This window comes from Pseudophryne corroboree, chromosome 11, assembly GCF_028390025.1.
Source record: "Pseudophryne corroboree isolate aPseCor3 chromosome 11, aPseCor3.hap2, whole genome shotgun sequence".
NCBI classification, from domain to species: domain Eukaryota; kingdom Metazoa; phylum Chordata; class Amphibia; order Anura; family Myobatrachidae; genus Pseudophryne; species Pseudophryne corroboree.
In genome coordinates, this window is record NC_086454.1 from 16,045,170 (window position 1) to 16,066,976 (window position 21,807).

The 21,807-nt window shown below is 48.3% G+C and overlaps 1 protein-coding gene across 1 annotated transcript in view; it reads right to left on the minus strand.

The window, feature by feature from the left end:
* The window catches only part of PDHX (pyruvate dehydrogenase complex component X), a 146,230-nt gene that overhangs the window by 79,003 nt on the left and 45,420 nt on the right, over positions 1–21,807 (minus strand). The window contains exons 2-4 of the mRNA XM_063946303.1: positions 21,586–21,669; positions 18,400–18,500; positions 3,633–3,811 (exon numbers count right to left, since the gene is read on the minus strand). Coding sequence (XP_063802373.1) covers positions 3,633–3,811; positions 18,400–18,500; positions 21,586–21,669 — 364 coding nt within the window. The remainder of the gene's footprint in view (positions 1–3,632; positions 3,812–18,399; positions 18,501–21,585; positions 21,670–21,807) is intronic.

The window sequence follows — 21,807 nt, forward strand, 5'->3', positions numbered from 1 at the left end:
AGGCGGACATACCGGATGCTTGCGCGGATGAGCGGGATGGATGCGGCAAGCGTCAGGAGTGGGGTGCAAGAAAGATGGCGTCTGGGTCTCTTGTGCTACTCAGAACCTGTAACCTGTGACCAACAGCCTGCAGACATACATCCCGGGTTATATATATATTCATTACCAGTTATTTACATATCTCCCACATACTCTGCAGCACTTTACAGGGAATATCATATATCATACCCAATCATAACGGCACAGACCCCTATTACTCTCTGTAGTACTCCTGTAAGCAGGCACAGACCCTATTACTCTCTGTATTACTCCTGTAAGCAGGCACAGACCCCTATTACTCTCTGTATTACTCCTGTAAGCAGGCACAGACCCCTATTACTCTCTGTAGTACTCCTGTAAACAGGCAGATACCCCTATTACTCTCTGTATTACTCCTGTACGCAGGCACAGACCCCTATTACTCTCTGTATTACTCCTGTAAGCAGGCACAGACCCGTAGTACTCTCTGTATTACTCCTGTAAGCAGGAACAGACCCGTAGTACTCTCTGTATTACTCCTGTAAGCAGGCACAGATCCGTATTACTCTCTATATTACTCATGTAAGCAGGCACAGATCCGTATTACTCTCTATATTACTCCTGTAAGCAGGCACAGACTCGTATTACTCCTGTAAGCAGGCACAGACCCCTATTACTCTCTGTAGTACTCCTGTAAGCAGGCACAGACCCGTATTACTCTCTGTATTACTCCTGTAAGCAGGCACAGACCCGTATTACTCCCTGTATTACTCCTGTAAGCAGGCACAGACCCCTATTACTCTCTGTATTACTCCTGTAAGCAGGCACAGACCCGTATTACTCCTGTAAGCAGGCACAGACCAAATATTAATCTCTGTATTACTCATGCAAGCAGGCAAAGACCCATATTACTCTCTGTATTACTCCTGTAAGCAGGCACAGACCCGTATTACTCTCTGTATTACTCCTGTAAGCAGGCACAGACCCGTATTACTCTCTGTATTACTCCTGTAAGCAGGCACAGACCCGTATTACTCTCTGTATTACTCCTGTAAGCAGGCACAGACCAAATATTAATCTCTTTATTACTCATGCAAGCAGGCAAAGACCCATATTACTCTCTGTATTACTCCTGTAAGCAGGCACAGACCCGTATTACTCCCTGTATTACTCCTGTAAGCAGGCGCAGACCCGTATTACTCTCTGTATTACTCCTGTAAGCAGGCACAGACCCATATTACTCCTGTAAGCAGACACAGACCCATATTACTCTCTGTATTACTCCTGTAAGCAGGCACAGACCAAATATTAATCTCTGTATTACTCATGCAAGCAGGCAAAGACCCATATTACTCTCTGTATTACGCATGTAAGCAGGCACAGACCCGTATTACTCTCTGTATTACTCCTGTAAGCAGGCACAGACAAAATATTAATCTCTGTATTACTCATGCAAGCAGGCAAAGACCCATATTACTCTCTGTATTACTCCTGTAAGCAGGCACAGACCCATATTACTCTCTGTATTACTCCTGTAAGCAGGCACAGACCCGTATTACTCTCTGTATTACTCCTGTAAGCAGGCACAGACCCGTATTACTCTCTGTATTACTCCTGTAAGCAGGCAGAGACCAAATATTAATCTCTGTATTACTCCTGTAAGCAGGCACAGACCCGTATTACTCTCTGTTTTACTCCTGTAAGCAGGCACAGACCCGTATTACTCTCTGTATTACTCCTTTAAGCAGGCACAGACCCGTATTACTCTCTGTATTACTCCTGTAAGCAGGCAAAGACCCATATTACTCTCTGTCTTACTCCTGTAAGCAGGCACAGACCCGTATTACTCTCTGTATTACTCCTGTAAGCAGGCACAGACCAAATATTAATCTCTGTATTACTCATGCAAGCAGGCAAAGACCCATATTACTCTCTGTATTACTACTGTAAGCAGGCACAGACCCGTATTACTCTCTGTCTTACTCCTGTAAGCAGGCACAGACCCGTATTACTCTCTGTATTACTCCTGTAAGCAGGCACAGATCCGTATTACTCTCTGTATTACTCCTGTAAGCAGGCACAGACCAAATATTAATCTCTGTATTACTCATGCAAGCAGGCAAAGACCCATATTACTCTCTGTATTACTACTGTAAGCAGGCACAGACCCGTATTACTCTCTGTATTATCCTGTAAGCAGGCACAGACCAAATATTAAACTCTGTATTACTCATGCAAGCAGGCAAAGACCCATATTACTCTCTGTATTACTCCTGTAAGCAGGCACAGACCCGTATTACTCTCTGTATTACTCCTGTAAGCAGGCGCAGACCCTTATTACTCTCTGTATTACTCCTGTAAGCAGGCACAGACCAAATATTAATCTCTGTATTACACATGCAAGCAGGCAGAGACCCATATTACTCTCTGTATTACTCCTGTAAGCAGGCACAGACCCGTATTACTCTCTGTATTACTCCTGTAAGCAGGCACAGACCCGTATTACTCTCTGTATTACTCCTGTAAGCAGGCACAGACCCGTATTACTCTCTGTATTACTCCTGTAAGCAGGCACAGACCCGTATTACTCTTTGTATTACTCCTGTAAGTAGACACAGACCCGTATTACTCCTGTAAGCAGGCACAGACCCGTATTACTCTCTGTATTACTCCTGTAAGCAGGCACAGACCCGTATTACTCTCTGTATTACTCCTGTAAGCAGGCACAGACCCGTATTACTCTCTGTATTACTCCTGTAAGCAGGCACAGACCCGTATTACTCTCTGTATTACTCTTGTAAGCAGGCACAGACCCATATTACTCTCTGTATTACTCCTGTAAGCAGGCACAGACCCGTATTACTCTCTGTATTACTCCTGTAAGTAGACACAGACCCCTATTACTCCTGTAAGCAGGCACAGACCCGTATTACTCTCTGTATTACTCCTGTAAGCAGACACAGACCCGTATTACTCTCTGTATTACTCCTGTAAGCAGGCACAGACCCGTATTACTCTCTGTATTACTCCTGTAAGCAGGCACAGACCCGTATTACTCTCTGTATTACTCCTGTAAGCAGGCACAGACCCGTATTACTCTCTGTATTACTCCTGTAAGTAGACACAGACCCCTATTACTCCTGTAAGCAGGCACAGACCCGTATTACTCTCTGTATTACTCCTGTAAGCAGACACAGACCCGTATTACTCTCTGTGTTACTCCTGTAAGCAGGCACAGACCCGTATGATACTCTATAAGCAGTATTCTGTCTGTATACCACTCCTATACTGCAGTATTCACAAAATCATAGTCCTGTATACTGTTTTACTTGAATTATATTCTCTCTGTTTCCCTAGTAATGAAATGTACATAGGATTCATGAATGACTACATTCTGTAAAGCAGGCTATATGCAGAGATCCCAATTGTATCCAACGTGGTTTCTGTACTCTGACCACGAGCAGATAAATCATGTTGGTACCCAGAGACTCACCTCTATGCAGCAGATGTCATGTACAACCTTTTACAGACTTGCCTTTATGAATCCGGCATCCTCTATCTTACCGACTGTAATATGTAAGTTATTCTGCATTGCACCTTACAGGAACACGTACCCAAGTTTCCCAGGCTGAGCAGAAGCCTTCTGTGGGGTTGTGGTCACACTGGCAGCAGCTGCTGGGACTGTGATTGGTGGAGGGGAGCTGGGAATCTCCACCTGAGTCCAGTCCTGTCCTTCATCCACCAGTAGCGCGATTAGGGACCCGAGCCGCACATTCCTGCTGCCTTCCTGAACCTGTAACCAGGAAACATCAGTTATATTTACATTTATCCTACAGCTTCAGCAATAAGGAGACAATCCCATTATTATTATGTTACAGGTCTAGCAGGATTCTCCCAGGAAGTCTGTCAGCTGTCCGATCACAGTGGTGGATGCACACCCTCACCAATATGTACAAAGGGCTATTTGCTGTATTAGTGATAGCAAAGTTCATACACTCGACCATCAATTGCTCAGCGCACACATCTACGGGCAACTTAGAACAGCGTCACCCCTATACTAGCCCTGTAACCAGGTGTACGCACAGCACCTCCCCCTATACCAGCCCTGTAACCAGGTGTACGCACAGCACCTCCCCCTATACCAGCCCTGTAACCACATGTACGCACAGCACCTCCCCCTATACCAGCCCTGTAACCAGGTGTACACACAGCACCTCCCCCTACACCAGCCCTGTAACCAGGTGTACGCACAGCACCTCCCCCTATACCAGCCCTGTAAGCAGGTGTACGCACAGCACCTTCCCCTATACCAGCCCTGTAACCAGGTGTACGCACAGCACCTCCCCCTATACAAGCCCTGTAACCAGGTGTACGCACAGCACCTCCCCTATACCAGCCCTGTAACCAGGTGTACGCACAGCACCTTCCCCTATACCAGCCCTGTAAGCAGGTGTACGCACAGCGTCTCCCCCTATACCAGCCCTGTAACCAGGTGTACGCACAGCACCTCCCCTATACCAGCCCTGTAACCAGGTGTACGCACAGCGCCTCCACTATACCAGCCCTGTAAGCAGGTGTACGCACAGCGTCTCCCCCTATACCAGCCCTGTAACCAGGTGTACGCACAGCACCTCCCCTATACCAGCCCTGTAAGCAGGTGTACGCACAGCGTCTCCCCCTATACCAGCCCTGTAACCAGGTGTACGCACAGCACCTCCCCCTATACCAGCCCTGTAACCAGGTGTACGCACAGCACCTCCCCCTATACCAGTCCTGTAAGCAGGTGTACGCACAGCACCTTCCCCTATACCAGCCCTGTAACCAGGTGTACGCACAGCACCTCCCCCTATACAAGCCCTGTAACCAGGTGTACGCACAGCACCTCCCCTATACCAGCCCTGTAACCAGGTGTACGCACAGCACCTTCCCCTATACCAGCCCTGTAACCAGGTGTACGCACATCGCATCCCCCTATACAAGCCCTGTAACCAGGTGTACGCACAGCACCTCCCCCTATACCAGCCCTGTAAGGAGGTGTACGCACAGCGTCTCCCCCTATACCAGCCCTGTAAGCAGATGTACGCACAGCATCTCCCCCTATACCAGCCCTGTAAGCAGGTGTTCGCACAGCGTCTGCCCCTATACCAGCCCTGTAACCAGATGTACGCACAGCGTCTCCCCCTATACCAGCCCTGTAACCAGGTGTACGCACAGCGTCTCCCCCTATACCAGCCCTGTAACCAGGTGTACGCACAGCACCTCCCCCTATACCAGCCCTGTAAGCAGGTGCACGCACAGCACCTCCCCCTATACCAGCCCTTTAACCAGGTGTACGCACAGCGACTCCCCCTATACCAGACCTGTAAGCAGGTGTACGCACAGCGACTCCCCTATACCAGTCCTGTAACCAGGTGTACGCACAGCACCTCCCCCTATACCAGCCCTGTAACCAGGTGTACGCACAGCGCCTCCACTATACCAGCCCTGTAAGCAGGTGTACGCACAGCGCCTCCACTATACCAGCCCTGTAAGCAGGTGTACGCACAGAGCCTCTCCCCTATACCAGCCCTGTAAGCAGGTGTACGCACAGCGCCTCCCCCTATACCAACCCTGTAAGCAGGTGTACGCACAGCACCTCCCCCTATACCAGCCCTGTAACCAGGTGTACGCACAGCGCCTCCACTATACCAGCCCTGTAAGCAGGTGTACGCACAGAGCCTCTCCCCTATACCAGCCCTGTAAGCAGGTGTACGCACAGCGTCTCCCCCTATACCAACCCTGTAAGCAGGTGTACGCACAGTCCCTCCCCCTATACCAGCCCTGTAAGCAGGTGTACGCACAGCACCTCCCCCTATACCAGCCCTGTAAGCAGATGTACGCACAGCACCTCCCCCTATACCAGCCCTGTAACCAGGTGTACGCACAGCGCCTCCACTATACCAGCCCTGTAAGCAGGTGCACGCACAGCGTCACCCCTATACCAGTCCTGTAAGCAGGTGCACGCACAGCGCCTCCCCCTATACCAGCCCTGTAAGCAGGTGTACGCACAGCGCCTCCACTATACCAGTCCTGTAAGCAGGTGCACGCACAGCGCCTCCCCCTATACCAGTCCTGTAAGCAGGTGCACGCACAGCGCCTCCCCCTATACCAGTCCTGTAAGCAGGTGCACGCACAGCGCCTCCCCCTATACCAGCCCTGTAAGCAGGTGTACGCACAGTGCCTCCACTATACCAGCCCTGTAAGCAGGTGCACGCACAGAGCCTCTCCCCTATACCAGCCCTGTAAGCAGGTGTACGCACAGCGCCTCCACTATACCAGCCCTGTAAGCAGGTGCACGCACAGAGCCTCTCCCTATACCAACCCTGTAAGCAGGTGCACGCACAGCGCCTCCCCTATACCAACCCTGTAAGCAGGTGTACGCACAGCACCTCCCCCTATACCAGCCCTGTAAGCAGGTGTACGCACAGCGCCTCCCCTATACCAGCCCTGTAAGCAGGTGCACGCACAGCGCCTCCCCCTATACCAGTCCTGTAAGCAGGTGTACGCACAGCATCTCCCCCTATACCAGCCATGTAAGCAGGTGTACGCACAGCGTCTCCCCCTATACCAGCCATGTAAGCAGATGTACGCACAGCACCTCCCCCTATACCAGCCCTGTAAGCAGGTGTACGCACAGCGTCACCCCTATACCAGCCCTGTAAGCAGGTGTACGCACAGCGTCTCCCCCTATACCAGCCATGTAAGCAGATGTACGCACAGCACCTCCCCCTATACCAGCCCTGTAAGCAGATGTACGCACAGCACCTCCCCCTATACCAGCCCTGTAAGCAGGTGTACGCACAGCGTCACCCCTATACCAGCCCTGTAACCAGGTGTACGCACAGCGACTCCCCCTATACCAGCCCTGTAAGCAGGTGCACGCACAGCGTCTCCCTTATACCAGCCCTGTAAGCAGGTGCACGCACAGCACCTCCCCCTATACCAGCCCTGTAAGCAGGTGTACGCACAGCGCCACCCCTATACCAGCCCTGTAACCAGGTGTACGCACAGCGACTCCCCCTATACCAGCCCTGTAAGCAGGTGCACGCACAGCGTCTCCCTTATACCAGCCCTGTAAGCAGGTGCACGCACAGCGTCTCCCTTATACCAGCCCTGTAAGCAGGTGCACGCACAGCACCTCCCCCTATACCAGCCCTGTAACCAGGTGTACGCACAGCACCTCCCCCTATAACAGCCCTGTAAGCAGATGTACGCACAGCACCTCCCCCTATACCAGCCCTGTAAGCAGATGTACGCACAGCGTCTCCCCCTATACCAGTCCTGTAAGCAGGTGTACGCACAGGGCCACCCCTATACCAGCCCTGTAAGCAGATGTACGCACAGCACCTCCCCCTATACCAGCCCTGTAAGCAGATGTACGCACAGCACCTCCCCCTATTCCAGTCCTGTAAGCAGGTGTACGCACAGCGTCACCCCTATACCAGCCCTGTAAGCAGATGTACGCACAGCGTCTCCCCCCATACCAGCCCTGTAAGCAGGTGTACGCACAGCGTCACCCCTATACCAGCCCTGTAAGCAGATGTACGCACAGCACCTCCTCCTATACCAGCCCTGTAAGCAGGTGTACGCACAGCACCTCCCCCTATACCAGCCCTGTAAGCAGATGTACGCACAGCGTCTCCCTTATACCAGCCCTGTAAGCAGATGTACGCACAGCACCTCCCCCTATACCAGCCCTGTAAGCAGGTGTACGCACAGCGTCTCCACTATACCAGCCCTGTAAGCAGGTGTACGCACAGCGACTCCCCCTATACCAGCCCTGTAACCAGGTGTACGCACAGCACCTCCCCCTATACCAGCCCTGTAAGCAGATGTACGCACAGCACCTCCCCCTATACCAGCCCTGTAAGCAGATGTACGCACAGCACCTCCCCCTATACCAGCCCTGTAACCAGGTGTACGCACAGCACCTCCCCCTATACCAGCCCTGTAACCAGGTGTACGCACAGCGCCTCCACTATACCAGCCCTGTAACCAGGTGTACGCACAGCGTCTCCCACTATACCAGCCCCGTAAGCAGGTGCACGCACAGCGTCACCCCTATACCAGCCCTGTAAGCAGATGTACGCACAGCGTCTCCCCCTATACCAGCCCTGTAAGCAGGTGTACGCACAGCACCTCCCCCTATACCAGCCCTGTAAGCAGGTGTACGCACAGCACCTCCCCCTATACCAGCCCTGTAAGCAGATGCACGCACAGCGCCTCCCCTATACCAGCCCTGTAACCAGGTGTACGCACAGCACCTCCCCCTATACCAGCCCTGTAAGCAGGTGTACGCACAGCGCCTCCCCCTATACCAGCCCTGTAACCAGGTGTACGCACAGCACCTCCCCCTATACCAGCCCTGTAAGCAGGTGTACGCACAGCGCCTCCCCCTATACCAGCCCTGTAACCAGGTGTACGCACAGCACCTCCCCCTATACCAGCCCTGTAAGCAGATGAGATGTATCTCCCCCTATACCAGCCCTGTAAGCAGGTGTACGCACAGCGCCTCCACTATACCAGCCCTGTAACCAGGTGTACGCACAGCGTCTCCCACTATACCAGCCCTGTAAGCAGGTGCACGCACAGCGTCACCCCTATACCAGCCCTGTAAGCAGATGTACGCACAGCACCTCCCCCTATACCAGCCCTGTAAGCAGGTGTACGCACAGCACCTCCCCCTATACCAGCCCTGTAAGCAGATGCACGCACAGCGCCTCCCCTATACCAGCCCTGTAACCAGGTGTACGCACAGCACCTCCCCCTATACCAGCCCTGTAAGCAGGTGTACGCACAGCGTCTCCCCCTATACCAGCCCTGTAAGCAGGTGTACGCACAGCGCCTTCCCTATACCAGCCCTGTAAGCAGATGTACGCACAGCGTCTCCCCCTATACCAGCCCTGTAAACAGGTGTACGCACAGTGCCTCCCGATATACCAGCCCTGTAAGCAGGTGTACGCACAGCGCCTCCCCTATACCAGCCCTGTAAGCAGGTGTATGCACAGCGCCTTCCCTATACCAGCCCTGTAAGCAGGTGTACGCACAGCGTCCCCCCTATACCGACCCTGTAAGCAGATATACGCATAGCACCTCCCCCTATAGCAGTCCTGTCACCAGGTGTACGCACAGCGCCTCCCGATATATCAGTCCTGCAAGCAGGTGTATGCACAGCTCCTACCCCTATACCAGACCTGCAAGCAGGTGTATGCACAGCTCCTCCCCCTATACCAGACCTGTAAGCAGGTGTATGCACAACTCCTCCTCCTATACCAGTCCTGTAAGCAGGTGTACGCACAGCACCTCCCGATATACCAGCCCTGTAAGCAGGTGTACGCACAGCACCTCCCCCTATACCAGCCCTGTAAGCAGATGCACGCACAGCGCCTCCCCTATACCAGCCCTGTAACCAGGTGTACGCACAGCACCTCCCCCTATACCAGCCCTGTAAGCAGGTGTACGCACAGCGCCTCCCCCTATACCGGTCCTGTAGGCAGGTGTACGCACAGCATAGATTAAAGAAGGCGTATGTTGCTACAATAGAAGAAAGGTATATATTCGTCTATATACTATACTAGCTGCAGCAGATACGTCTCTGTACGCCCAGACTGGAATAACGCACATTTGCGTTACTGCGACATCACTACTGCGACTGGATAGTGCTGTTAGGATTCGGCGCTCTGTAATAGGGACAGGTGTAAATACCAGGTGACACTGAACTATGTATTCTACCTTCCTAGTTTATATCTAATGTTTAATGCAGCTATAGAACAAGCTGTGAATAAACACATGAAGCTCTGTGAATATGTTCTATTAACCAGATTGCTTTGTATGGATGATGAATGCAATCTATGAATGTAGCAGTTCTAGAGCATTAAGGCTTTGTGCGATTCTCTAACTTGTGATGCAAAAATATTTTTCTTCCCCTCCCTGCGGTTTAGAATCTGAATTTCTATGAAAGTGATGATTCCAAATAATCAAATGATAAAAGAGAAAGATCAAAAAAAAAAAAAAAAAAAAAGGGAAGAGAAATGGGGGAGGGGGATACATAGAATACATAGAAGCCCAAAGAGCTATTTCAGTCCCTAAACAATTAAAATGCAAAGCTTGTCCCCATGAAATTATAGGTTGCTGTGAAATCTTGCGCCTGACAATTTCCAATGGGTTCTGTTCATCTGATGTTTAATTGCATGTGTCACACGGCGAATCGCTAACCAGTGTAATAACAATATTGCATGTCCACACTGTCGTCCCATTACCCTTATACAAAGGCTGCTGCCAATATGACAACACATCTTCTCCAAGAACGTTACCTCTAATCCGTCCCTTGGGGAGGACCATTACCCATATACTGTGTCGCTCCCTTTGCCGGGCAGTTATTTGGTTTACACCGGCGGTTGCGAGCTTTCGAAAATGCACATTCGACAGCTGATACATGCAAAGTTTTATTAAGAAATCATTTATCGCTTGAATGGTTTAAATTGCTATTTGTCTCACGGATAGGGATTTCTTTAAATAAAGCTATACAGATGGGTCCACGGTTATCTTGGCTAGTTTGCTGCAACTAGGCATAACATGGTTTATCAACATAAACCCTTCATCTATTATTCTCAGCTGCAATACAATACAGAGAACAATACAGCAGGGGATTAAGTCATTACAGCAGGGGATTAAGTCCGACTGGCCAGTCTCAATCCTATTAAAGGTCAAGATAAGCATGGACCCATCTGTATATGTACGAACTGAACGAAAAACTGGTAGAGTTGTAGATTTAGGATGTTAGCAGCGGATAATCTTTCTCCAATTCTCAGTGTACAATCACCAAGCTGGAACAGAAAGCGGTTTTGGGTTGGCTGTGGAGTAACACACGTATGTGTTAGTATCTAGATACCCAGCAAGGAGAGGAACCTATCTGGGTACAGTGTGTACAGAGAGCAGCTGTGTAGTAGGGGAGCGGAGATTTCGGTACACAGGGAAGATGAGTAGATTGTGTCTGAGATACAAAATGAGACTATTGATTGTCGTTCTGATTGCCTGGTATCTGCTCTGATGAATAGGTGCTATTGATCTAGCGACTACTGGCTGCAGACTATCCAATACTGCCTGTGTTACCTCCATCAATCAGGCTGCTAGTCAGGTGCGCACTTTGGGAGGATTCCAGTTGCCGGACACCTCCGCTTTCAAACTTCCTGGAAATGGGATGGTTGCTAGAAAGACAGTCTTTTCCTTCATTATCTATATGCTTACACCCATGGATCGCACTCACCTGTATATCACGTATGCCACGTGTGCACCGCCCAAAGTCTGCAGGCAGGAGGACAGACAGTAAAGTCTGCCTCTAGAAAGCTGGGTGGAAGAAAGTATCAGACAGTTACAGATGTGTCCTGCATCATCCAGCCTCATAATGAGCCGTCAGATCCAGCGCGACTCAGCCAGCGCCGGGCGTCTTTCTTTCCCAGAAAATGAGTCTTGTTCGCACGCTATGTGAATAACACGCGCCAGCAGACTATGCCGATTAAAAAGATATGCGGCATGACTATATACTGTGTGCGAATGCAGCTGTATCTGCATACGAAATGCGAATAAGTTGCATTTTACTAACGCCCGGCATTCGTAAACACACTCACGACTTGGCGCGAATAGAAGGGCTGTTTAACATGACTGCAGCGACAATGAGGGTGTACACATCTGTCCTGGAGACTAGAAGCTGTAAGGATGGGGGCATGGGAAGTGCATGTGTTGCATAAAATGTACGATGTTCATCATCTCTCAGATACATGGGGGCAGATTTATTAAGCTCGGTGAAGTGAGAAAGTGGAAGGTGATAAAGGACCAGCCAATCACCTCCTATCTGTCATTTTTCAAACCCAGCTTGTGACATGGCAGTAAGGATCTGACTGGCTGGTCCTTTATCACCTTCCACTTTATTACTTCACCGAGCTTAATAAATCTGTCCCATGGAACCCAAACTGCACAGGCAGCACGGAACAGGAGATTCAGTTAAAGTTAAAAGAAATAAATAGGAGCGGAGAGGCAGCAGCACTGAACGCTGGCATTATCGGCAGGAAGGCACTGTGCAATAACGGATTGCTGATATCTATCTAACAAGATGATGCATACACCACTTTCCTACATTGGTGTCCTGGACACAACTGCCTGCATCATAAGATGCTATTCCTTCCATCATCTAATGTTTAGTCTGTAGCTTCCTGCTGCCTCCATTCCCCTCCTCACATCATGTCACTGCCCCTGTCACATGCAGCCCTGTCCTCACTGACACATCACTCATCTCCTGATATACTCTGTGCTGCTGGGGGACCCTGCTCCTCCCACTATATAACTCTGTCTGTGGCTTCCTGCTGCCTCCATTCCCCTCCTCACATCATGTCACTGCCCCTGTCACATGCAGCCCTGTCCTCACTGACACATCTCTCATCTCCTGATATACTCTGTGCTGCGGGGGGACCCTGCTCCTCCCACTATATAACTCTCAGTCTGTGGCTTCCCACTGCCTCCATTCCCCACCCCACATCATGTCACTGCCCCTGTCACATGCAGCCCTGTCCTCACTGACACATCTCTCATCTCCTGATATACTCTGTGCTGCTGGGGACCCTGCTCCTCCCACTATATAACTCTCAGTCTGTAGCTTCCTGCTGCCTCCATTCCCCTCCTCACATCATGTCACTGCCCCTGTCACATGCAGCCCTGTCCTCACTGACACATCACCCATCTCCTGATATACTCTGTGCTGCTGGGGACCCTGCTCCTCCCACTATATAACTCTCAGTCTGTGGCTTCCTGCTACCTCCATTCCCCTCCTCACATCATGTCACTGCCCCTGTCACATGCAGCCCTGTCCTCACTGACACATCACTCATCTCCTGATATACTCTGTGCTGCTGGGGACCCTGCTCCTCCCACTGTATAACTCTCAGACTGTAGCTTCCTGCTGCCTCCGTTCCCCTCCTCACATCATGTCACTGTCCCTGTCACATGCAGCCCTGTCCTCACTGACACATCACTCATCTCCTGATATACTCTGTGCTGCTGGGGACCCTGCTCCTCCCACTATATAACTCTCAGTCTGTAGCTTCCTGCTGCCTCCGTTCCCCTCCTCACATCATGTCACTGTCCCTGTCACATGCAGCCCTGTCCTCACTGACACATCACTCATCTCCTGATATACTCTGTGCTGCTGGGGACCCTGCTCCTCCCACTGTATAACTCTCAGACTGCAGCTTCCTGCTGCCGCCATTCCCCTCCTCACATCATGTCACTGCCCCTGTCACATGCAGCCCTGTCCTCACTGACACATCACTCATCTCCTGATATACTCTGTGCTGCTGGGGACCCTGCTCCTCCCACTGTATAACTCTCAGACTGCAGCTTCCTGCTGCCTCCATACCCCTCCTCACATCATGTCACTGCCCCTGTCACATGCAGCCCTGTCCTCACTGACACATCACTCATCTCCTGATATACTCTGTGCTGCTGGGGACCCTGCTCCTCCCACTGTATAACTCTCAGACTGCAGCTTCCTGCTGCCGCCATTCCCCTCCTCACATCATGTCACTGCCCCTGTCACATGCAGCCCTGTCCTCACTGACACATCACTCATCTCCTGATATACTCTGTGCTGCTGGGGACCCTGCTCCTCCCACTGTATAACTCTCAGACTGCAGCTTCCTGCTGCCTCCATACCCCTCCACACATCAGGAGAAGCAGACAAGTCAAAAGATTAGCTTTCATCTCATGCTGGACTGCAATTTTTCCCTGTAACCCGCAAAAGTCGAGGAATAAAATAAATAAATGTATAGGTAAAAAATGTTCCACTATTTTACAGCAGTTACAGAGTATACTGCTATACGCTGCTAGCTGCGCTCCTATGTTGTTGGAAATTTTAAACCTCAATAAAAGACATACACAGCAGAGAAGAGGCGTGTGATTGGATGGACAGACTACGCCTTGAATTATCAACTTTTTCAAGAAAACAAATAAAAATCTTCTACACTATAAAAGTTTGCAGGATGAGTCCAGTCAAATGTTTATTTTTACAAAGTTCTGGATCTGCAGGTCTACGTTCTGTCTATACGCCAGCAATGCGTTGTTTACCGGCGTAGAAATATATGTATTATTCGCCGTCTGTCCTCTGTTATACGGTTCTGTTCGCCCACTATGCACGGCGTGGCAGACCATCTGCAGCACCATAAAGATGAAATATAATAATGAGAGGAAATGCTGAAGAGAGCAGAAGCACAACACAGTATATCACAGGCAACAGGTAAGTCTCGCGGGATAGATTACGCTGAACAGAGAAGCGCGGAGTGGCAGGCGCCACATTAAATCATATACGCACATGAAATGCGCTGCCTGAATTCAGAAAGTAAATTGCAACAATAATCCCGAACCCTCTCTGTACGTCTGATCACAGATGGATGTACAGAGGCAGCGCAGCGGCTGGAAGCAGGCCAGGAACAGGAATAACAGAGTACACATATAAACAGTAAACAGGCCAGAGAGAGGTGAGACTGTCATGGCAGCTCTCACCCTCGCAACATGCTTGTCCTCCAGCTGGCCAGGACTGTGCATTGGGGGACGCTTTGTTCCAGGTTATCAGCTATACAGGGAAGCAATTTGTTAATGTGTACGGATTTTGAGCTGTATGCAACCTAGCACTTCACTACGGACTTCAGTGAGGCATGAGGCGAAGTGACTTCGGTGGTAATTTCTAAGGGAGGGCTTGCATGGATGGAAACTCCACCAAAACTTTAACAAATGCCCAGAACGCCGCTGAAAGTCCACTGCGTGGCGGGTATTTTGTTATCAATAACACTCAATTTGTAGCTAAAAAATAAATAAAAAAAATTGTGCTTTGTGTTTCTCAAGCGATTAGCATGCTAATTAGGCTGTTTAGTATGCAAATTTCTCAATCTATACCTCATCTCTTGGCAAACTAATCAGCTCTTTTGGATTTCAGTATCATCTGTACGCAGAGGATAATCAGATCTACCTATCCTCCCCAGATTTATCACCATCTGTACTGGGCCGTGTCACTGGATGCCGCTCTGCTGTTTCATCTTGGATGACATCTCGCCACCTCAAACTGAATATTTCCAAAACAGGATTAATTCCAACCTGCTATCTATCACTGATGACTCAACAATCATCCCTACCCTACAAGCTCGCTGCCTGGGTGTCATCCCTGACTCTGATCTGTCCTTTATTCCCCACATTCAGTCTGTCTCTAAATCATGTTACATACATCTAAGAAACATCCAAAATACGCCCATATCTTACACAAGACACAGCAAACACTCTAATCCATGCTCTTATCATCTCCCGCATTGATTATTGTAATAGTCTCCTGACCGGTCTTACCAAAACGAGACTCACCAAAACAATCCATTCCGACTGCAGCTGCGAGGCTAATCTTCCTCGCTAGACGTTCATCGCCTGCAGATCCGCTCTGTCAGTCCCTCCATTGGTTACCGGTATTCTACCGTATTCAATATAAAATACTTTTAACTTACATACAAGGCCAATAACCAAACTACACAAACGTACATCACTTCGCTTATCTCAAAATATCTCCCAACCCGACCTCTCTGCTCTTCACAAGATCTGCATCTCTCATCCACACTCCCATTCATGATTGCAGGACTTTCTTCAGGATGTACCCACTCTGTGGAATGACCTCCCACGCACAATAGGACTCTCCTCTAGTCTCCAAACCTTCAAGATTTCCCTAAAAACTCACCTCTTCAGACAAGCTTAAATTCTAGAACCTTCATACGCTTTCCTATCCAATTACATCCCCACTGTACAATCCACACATATCCTCACATTTTGTCTTTCTTCACTTTCACACCCTCCTGACCCCAGGACAACATCACTGTGTGACCATATCAAACACCCCACCAAGAACCTCTGCAATCTGGTGGACCATTCATTATGTAATAGATAGCACCTACCCTTGTGTATCAATGCCTATTTCCCTATAGAATGTAAGCTTGCGAGCAGGGCCCTCCTACCTCCATGACTGTCTGTTATTACCCGGTTTTGTTTTATCACTGTTGATTCCAATTGTAAAGCGCAACGGAATATGCTGCGCTATATAAGAAACGGTAAGCAAACAAAATATATAAATCCACCTGGCTAACATTAAACAGTCTATCCAGCATGATACAGCATGGCTCCTCCCATCTCCGCGCACCACATCAGCACGCTATAGCAGCGAGGGAGGGACTACAATCTGTATAATAAGTTTGCAGGCGCACTTTTTATTTGCCCCATTCCAGAAAACCCTCCAAAAAGAACAGGTGGAGCGAGGCTCGTTACAAGCATATAATAACCTCTACTTAAATAAAAAGTGGTGATCGGTCCTCTTTACAATGAGAAATCAACCTATAGCACATTGTATTTGTAACTATAAGTATAGCTCTAGTGTTACTAATCCTTTTGATAGTCACCGCTGCAAATTTGCAACATCCAATAGCAAGGCGCCGTATTGGGGAAACCGGTATATTCCATTAGAACCTTGCATGCAGAGCGTCGCAGGTAACCGGCAGTGAACATCAGGTGCGAAGGCACTTAGAAGGACACATAAATACATATCCCGCATTTTAACAAAATGTTCCATGCAAAACCAAAGGCTGTCAACCCCCCCCCCCCACACACATTCCATTTCTTTAAATAAGGACAGATTTTATTTTATTTCCATTGCAGCTGGTTTTACACCCTGATTGACAAGCACATAGCAGTAATGTCATCCTAACACTAAATATTTCATCAAGTGTCAAAAAAACAGGATGCCAGGAGGAGTGCCTCCCGTCTCCGAGGGATATCCAGTGACAGAACTCCCAGTGCCATTCCCAGGCAAGGACAAGGGGATCATCTGAGCTGACGTGCTTGAGACGGGACTCCCCCTGCCCACCTGCTACAACCTGCGGATGTGTTTCCCTTACCGTGCTGGGGTAGGTCCCAGGGAACTAATTAGGCAGTATCAGAGGATTCCACCACCATAGAATAAAAGCCAGCCTATTGGGGATCTGCATTACGTTACACATGGAGAAGCTCTATGAACATAGGTGATGGGAGTGTGTGTGTGTGTGTGTGTGTGTGTGTGTGTGTGTGTGTGTGTGTGTGTGTTTTGGACGAGGGAATGCTAAAAAGAAGAGAGACAAAAATAAATAACATATTTGGTATGAACTGTAAGTCTACATAAATTGTTTTCCTCTCTCACATCCAGCAACTGAAATCAGAAATTGATCACTGGATGCTGCCATATTGATAAAATACCTTCTACTTGATTTTGCAATCTTAAAGTAGCAGTCGTAACGTTTATAGAAGTAGGGATCTTAGGAACGGTCATAAGAAAACAGCATATATATTTATTGTATGTACACATTTAATAAGGAGTAGGAGCGGACATGTCACGCCCCTGATGAAGGTACAATAAAGTTTCACCATGGATAATATGGAACATTTGCACCATTGTATGGACCCGTTAACATCTGGCCACTTTTCCTGCCCCAGTGATGTTATTGCTTCTCATTGATTATTATTAATATTAATTTAAACCGACAAAAATGGCCGCCTTTGATAGAGGCACACTGTGTCACTTGCTGGCCTGCTAACATTTCTTTATAGGGCGAGCAGTAAAATTGCCTGTACTTTACGCCTGTCTGCAACGTGCAGTTATGCAGCGCAATACATCAATGCGTTCCTTAGGTCTTGAAGGCAGTAAGGGCTTAATGACTATGTCGATACTATTGAGCTGGTTTCTGCGGCCCGACACCAGAATGAGAATTAAATGGTCCTATAACACAGACTGGGAAATTAGGGTGCGCAGGTAGGACACACCGGCTTCCAGACAGACGAGGCGTACAGTCACTGCCCACCGCTATAGGACGCTTTACACCAGGGGTGGGGCTTATACGTGTCACTATGCGGATAGCACGAGCCACATAATCCAGATTCCCCTTCTGGGCCCTGTAATGATATCGATGCTGAAAGACCACTTATGTACAGCGCACACACAGACCCAACCCACGCAGAAGAGCAACGCCGTGTCACACAGGCTTATGGTGTCCAGTCCTGTTGTACTTGAAGGGTTGTCCTGGCACTGTCAGATGCTTCCATGTATGCAGGAAAAGCCTCATAGAAGGGCTTTGGGCTAGTGCGAGGGTTTCCAGATACCGGCAGGGATAGAGCAGCCGGGTAGAACAGGATCACACTCGCAGCAAACAGAGAGACAGGACAGAGCCTGAGAACCGTGCCAGGCCGAGCAGGGGGGGGGGGGGGGGGGGGATGTATCGCTCCAGACACAATGCATCTTACCATAATCTTGGCCAGTATTCCATCATCACTGGACTCCATGGTGACCACGGCCTTGTCCGTCTCAATGTCACACAGCGCATCTCCTGCATTTACCATCTCACCTGTGAGAGGATGGAGAAACGTCTAAGTGTCAGCATATACAAGCTATAAGCAAGGTATTCAGCCAATACATCTAGCATCCAGGGCTAACCGGCTGTGGGTCTGTGGCCGGGATAGGGTTCCCCATCCTTTATCATAAACCCCCCCTACTCCCCAATACTCCCGTCTCTAGAATGTAAGCTTGCAGGCCGCGCTCGCTTCCCTCTTCTAGAGGTCTTCTGGCCTGTGCGATAAAATGCTATCCCTTTTGTAACAGTATACACGTGTGAGCGACACACAAATCTGCACTGAATACACACATCATGAAGACCTTCGCTAACACGAATACAAAAATGATGTGTGCGCCACTACGGAGGCTGTGTTTTTACTAGCGCACATTTTAGCAACTGCGCGTTAAAGATCTATCGTACAGGCGTGCTGGGAAAATGGAAAGCTGGAGCGTAAAAACGTGTGCACTAGAGATGTATTTTTAAATTAACATTCGGAAGAGTTGCACTTTCACAAAAACAATTGCACCGGTCAGACATTAATGTGACCGGGAAACAGGACACTCTGCCATTTTGTAAAATCGGGCTGTAAAATGTTATGGGGAGAATGAGTCCATAAGAAATCACGTGTCCTATTTTAAGCGCACTGGTCAGAAGTTAGTTAGCGGCCGAGACAGGCAGCAGCAGCAGATATATGTGAATGAGACCTCCATATAGCACAGAGCGGAACACTTTACACCACACAATTCTATTACCCGTCTGACAGCCTTCCCGGGAATCAGGCTCTCACAGGGTATGTGTGTGACTACAGAGGGAACCTTTAGTGTGTTCTATGGAAATTCAGTAAGCTAATATATTGCACGCCATCCAGATTCCCCAATTAGCATGCAAGCGTCTCTGCAAAAGGCTTACGCAAGCTGTCTTCTCCTGTGCAGTTTAGCTTCCCTGCTTTGTCAGCAATGGGCGATATAAGCAGAGGAGCGGAGACTGTAGAACAAGCTAATTGTACATAGACAAATCACCTGCACTCACTTCACTCTCCTGTAAGACAGCTTGCCATAGGGATCACTGATCCTTACCATAAATGCAGATTCCGTGATCTTGGACCGCAGCAAGAGATCGTAATCACTTTCACTGTACAGTTTGTATAGTTCACAGCTCAATGACACAAGAACCTATAAAACCTTGTACCCACTGGCCTCAATTTCATGTGTTTTCATGACATGTGCATTACATATAAACAGGTCTGAGAGCAGAACTTAAATATAATCACTTGCGTTTTACAAGACTGTCTGCGTCCATTCTGCAATGGTCTAACGTTGGCAGAAATACCCCCATGTAAGAGGTGTTACCCAATCCAGTAGGCTACTAGCAGAAATGTAAGAATAAAAACAGCGGATACATAAAACATACAAAGACATAAGAACTGTAAAGCCAACTGTCCGGTGCATCATAACCTATAGCACATATATGGCAATTTGGGCAGCAAGTATGTTAGTTATAGTCCAATTAGCACCCATACTTGCTATGTGTAGAGACAAACAACCAATAATACAGCTCAGCATTGTATTGTGATACATAACGCCATCTAAACCAGTCTCACAATCCAGTGAATAATTCTATTTATATAGGGTTCTTTCTCCAACAAGACTCAAGGCGCTTAGAACCGTGTAGGCAATTCAAATAGTATCCCTGGACTGACAGGTGAGACCTGTGAGAAATATAATCACTGCAAAAATAAGAGCATTGTCTCTCACGCCCAGACTGTGCTTTTCTGTGTAAAGCGGAAACATTATACTATGGGTTAAATGTGCTGAACCAAGAATAGTATGGTTCTATTATGTCATAGTGCCCTCTGCTGGCGCTTCGCAGATTCTGCAAGTGTCATAACCATCTTTAACCCAGATTCATAAAAGAATAGTCAATTCATTGAAAAGTGAACATAGGGGGAATTCATTTAGCTGCAATAACAATGTAATGTACCGCGATCGGGCGCTTCACGGACATAGGCCAAAACTTACGGTGAAAAGCAGATAATCGCGGGTTTGCGCGCTCTCACAATGCGACCTATCAAGTTGGAAATTTGCAAAAGCAGGATTCTTGCCGTCAAACCAGAGAAAAGAGTAGGAAAAAATGGGCAAATCTGTCTGCCAAAGCAATATAGGAAAACATTATAGATGTCTATTAGTGGTTGGAATAAAAAGATTTGGGGCACTTATATTGGGTAAAATGGCCGTTATGTGCATTCTTTTTTTTTTTTAAACTGACAAAATATAAGGCAAATGTTTTTTAACAAAATAAGTGCTCAAATTAAAATTGGGGGTACATAAAAATGGGTATAAGTGATTAACTGGGTTTAATAATATCATCTATACTAGACTGGCGTGTGTAATATTCAATGTGAACATATTTGATGACAAATGTATTTGATGTGATGCTTCAATAAAAAATTGTTTATGAAAAAATAAATGGGTATACGTATATATTTGGGTCATTTTAAGCCACTTTAAAAAATATATATATATTCCAAACACCCCCCAAAAAACTGATTACTCCCACCTGCAGGACTAAAAACACTTGCCCCACACTTGTATCCTGAGTTCCATCACTTTGCATTTTCTGAACCAAAAAACGACGTCATTATTGGCCAATTAAAATCTTCTAAATGCAATAAATAGTCATTGGGGGGGGGGGGGGGGGGGGGGGAGAAGGAGATGTCCCAGGGGCTCTGAACCAAATCCAGACATTTTTACCTTAGACCAGGGATTTCCCCCAGGTTTATCACCTGCGCAGAGGTGTTGAAGTGAAATTCATAGTAAATTCTATGGAGAATTATCGTCGGTATATGATTGCGGACAATTATATGGGGACTTATCAAGGGCCTCAATAAAATTTGTTTTTACAGCAAAAACGGGTTATCGCGGCTAACTGATTTCCCCCCATAGTCTGATTTTAATACTGTAAATATGACAGAGTGAGCTGCTCCCGTTACATGCATCGTTTTCAGCCCATATCCTGGGATTATCATCTATAGATTTGCCCCCACGCAGAGGACGAGCCACGGGTTACCCGTAGAAGGGGTATCAGTAGAATTACTCACCTTCCTTTTTCAACCATTTCACAATGTTGCCTTCCTCCATGGTGGGAGACAGCGCCGGCATGAAGACTTCGGCAGAGGGCACCCCTGCAAGACAAACAGAAGACATCAGAAAAGTCAGCAACCAGTGACCGACATGCATAGATTGCTTTTGTGCTAGGGGTAGATGTGTCCCACTTGTAACTAGAAAGTTTATAAAGTTTGATACGTATGCAGGCGCACCGA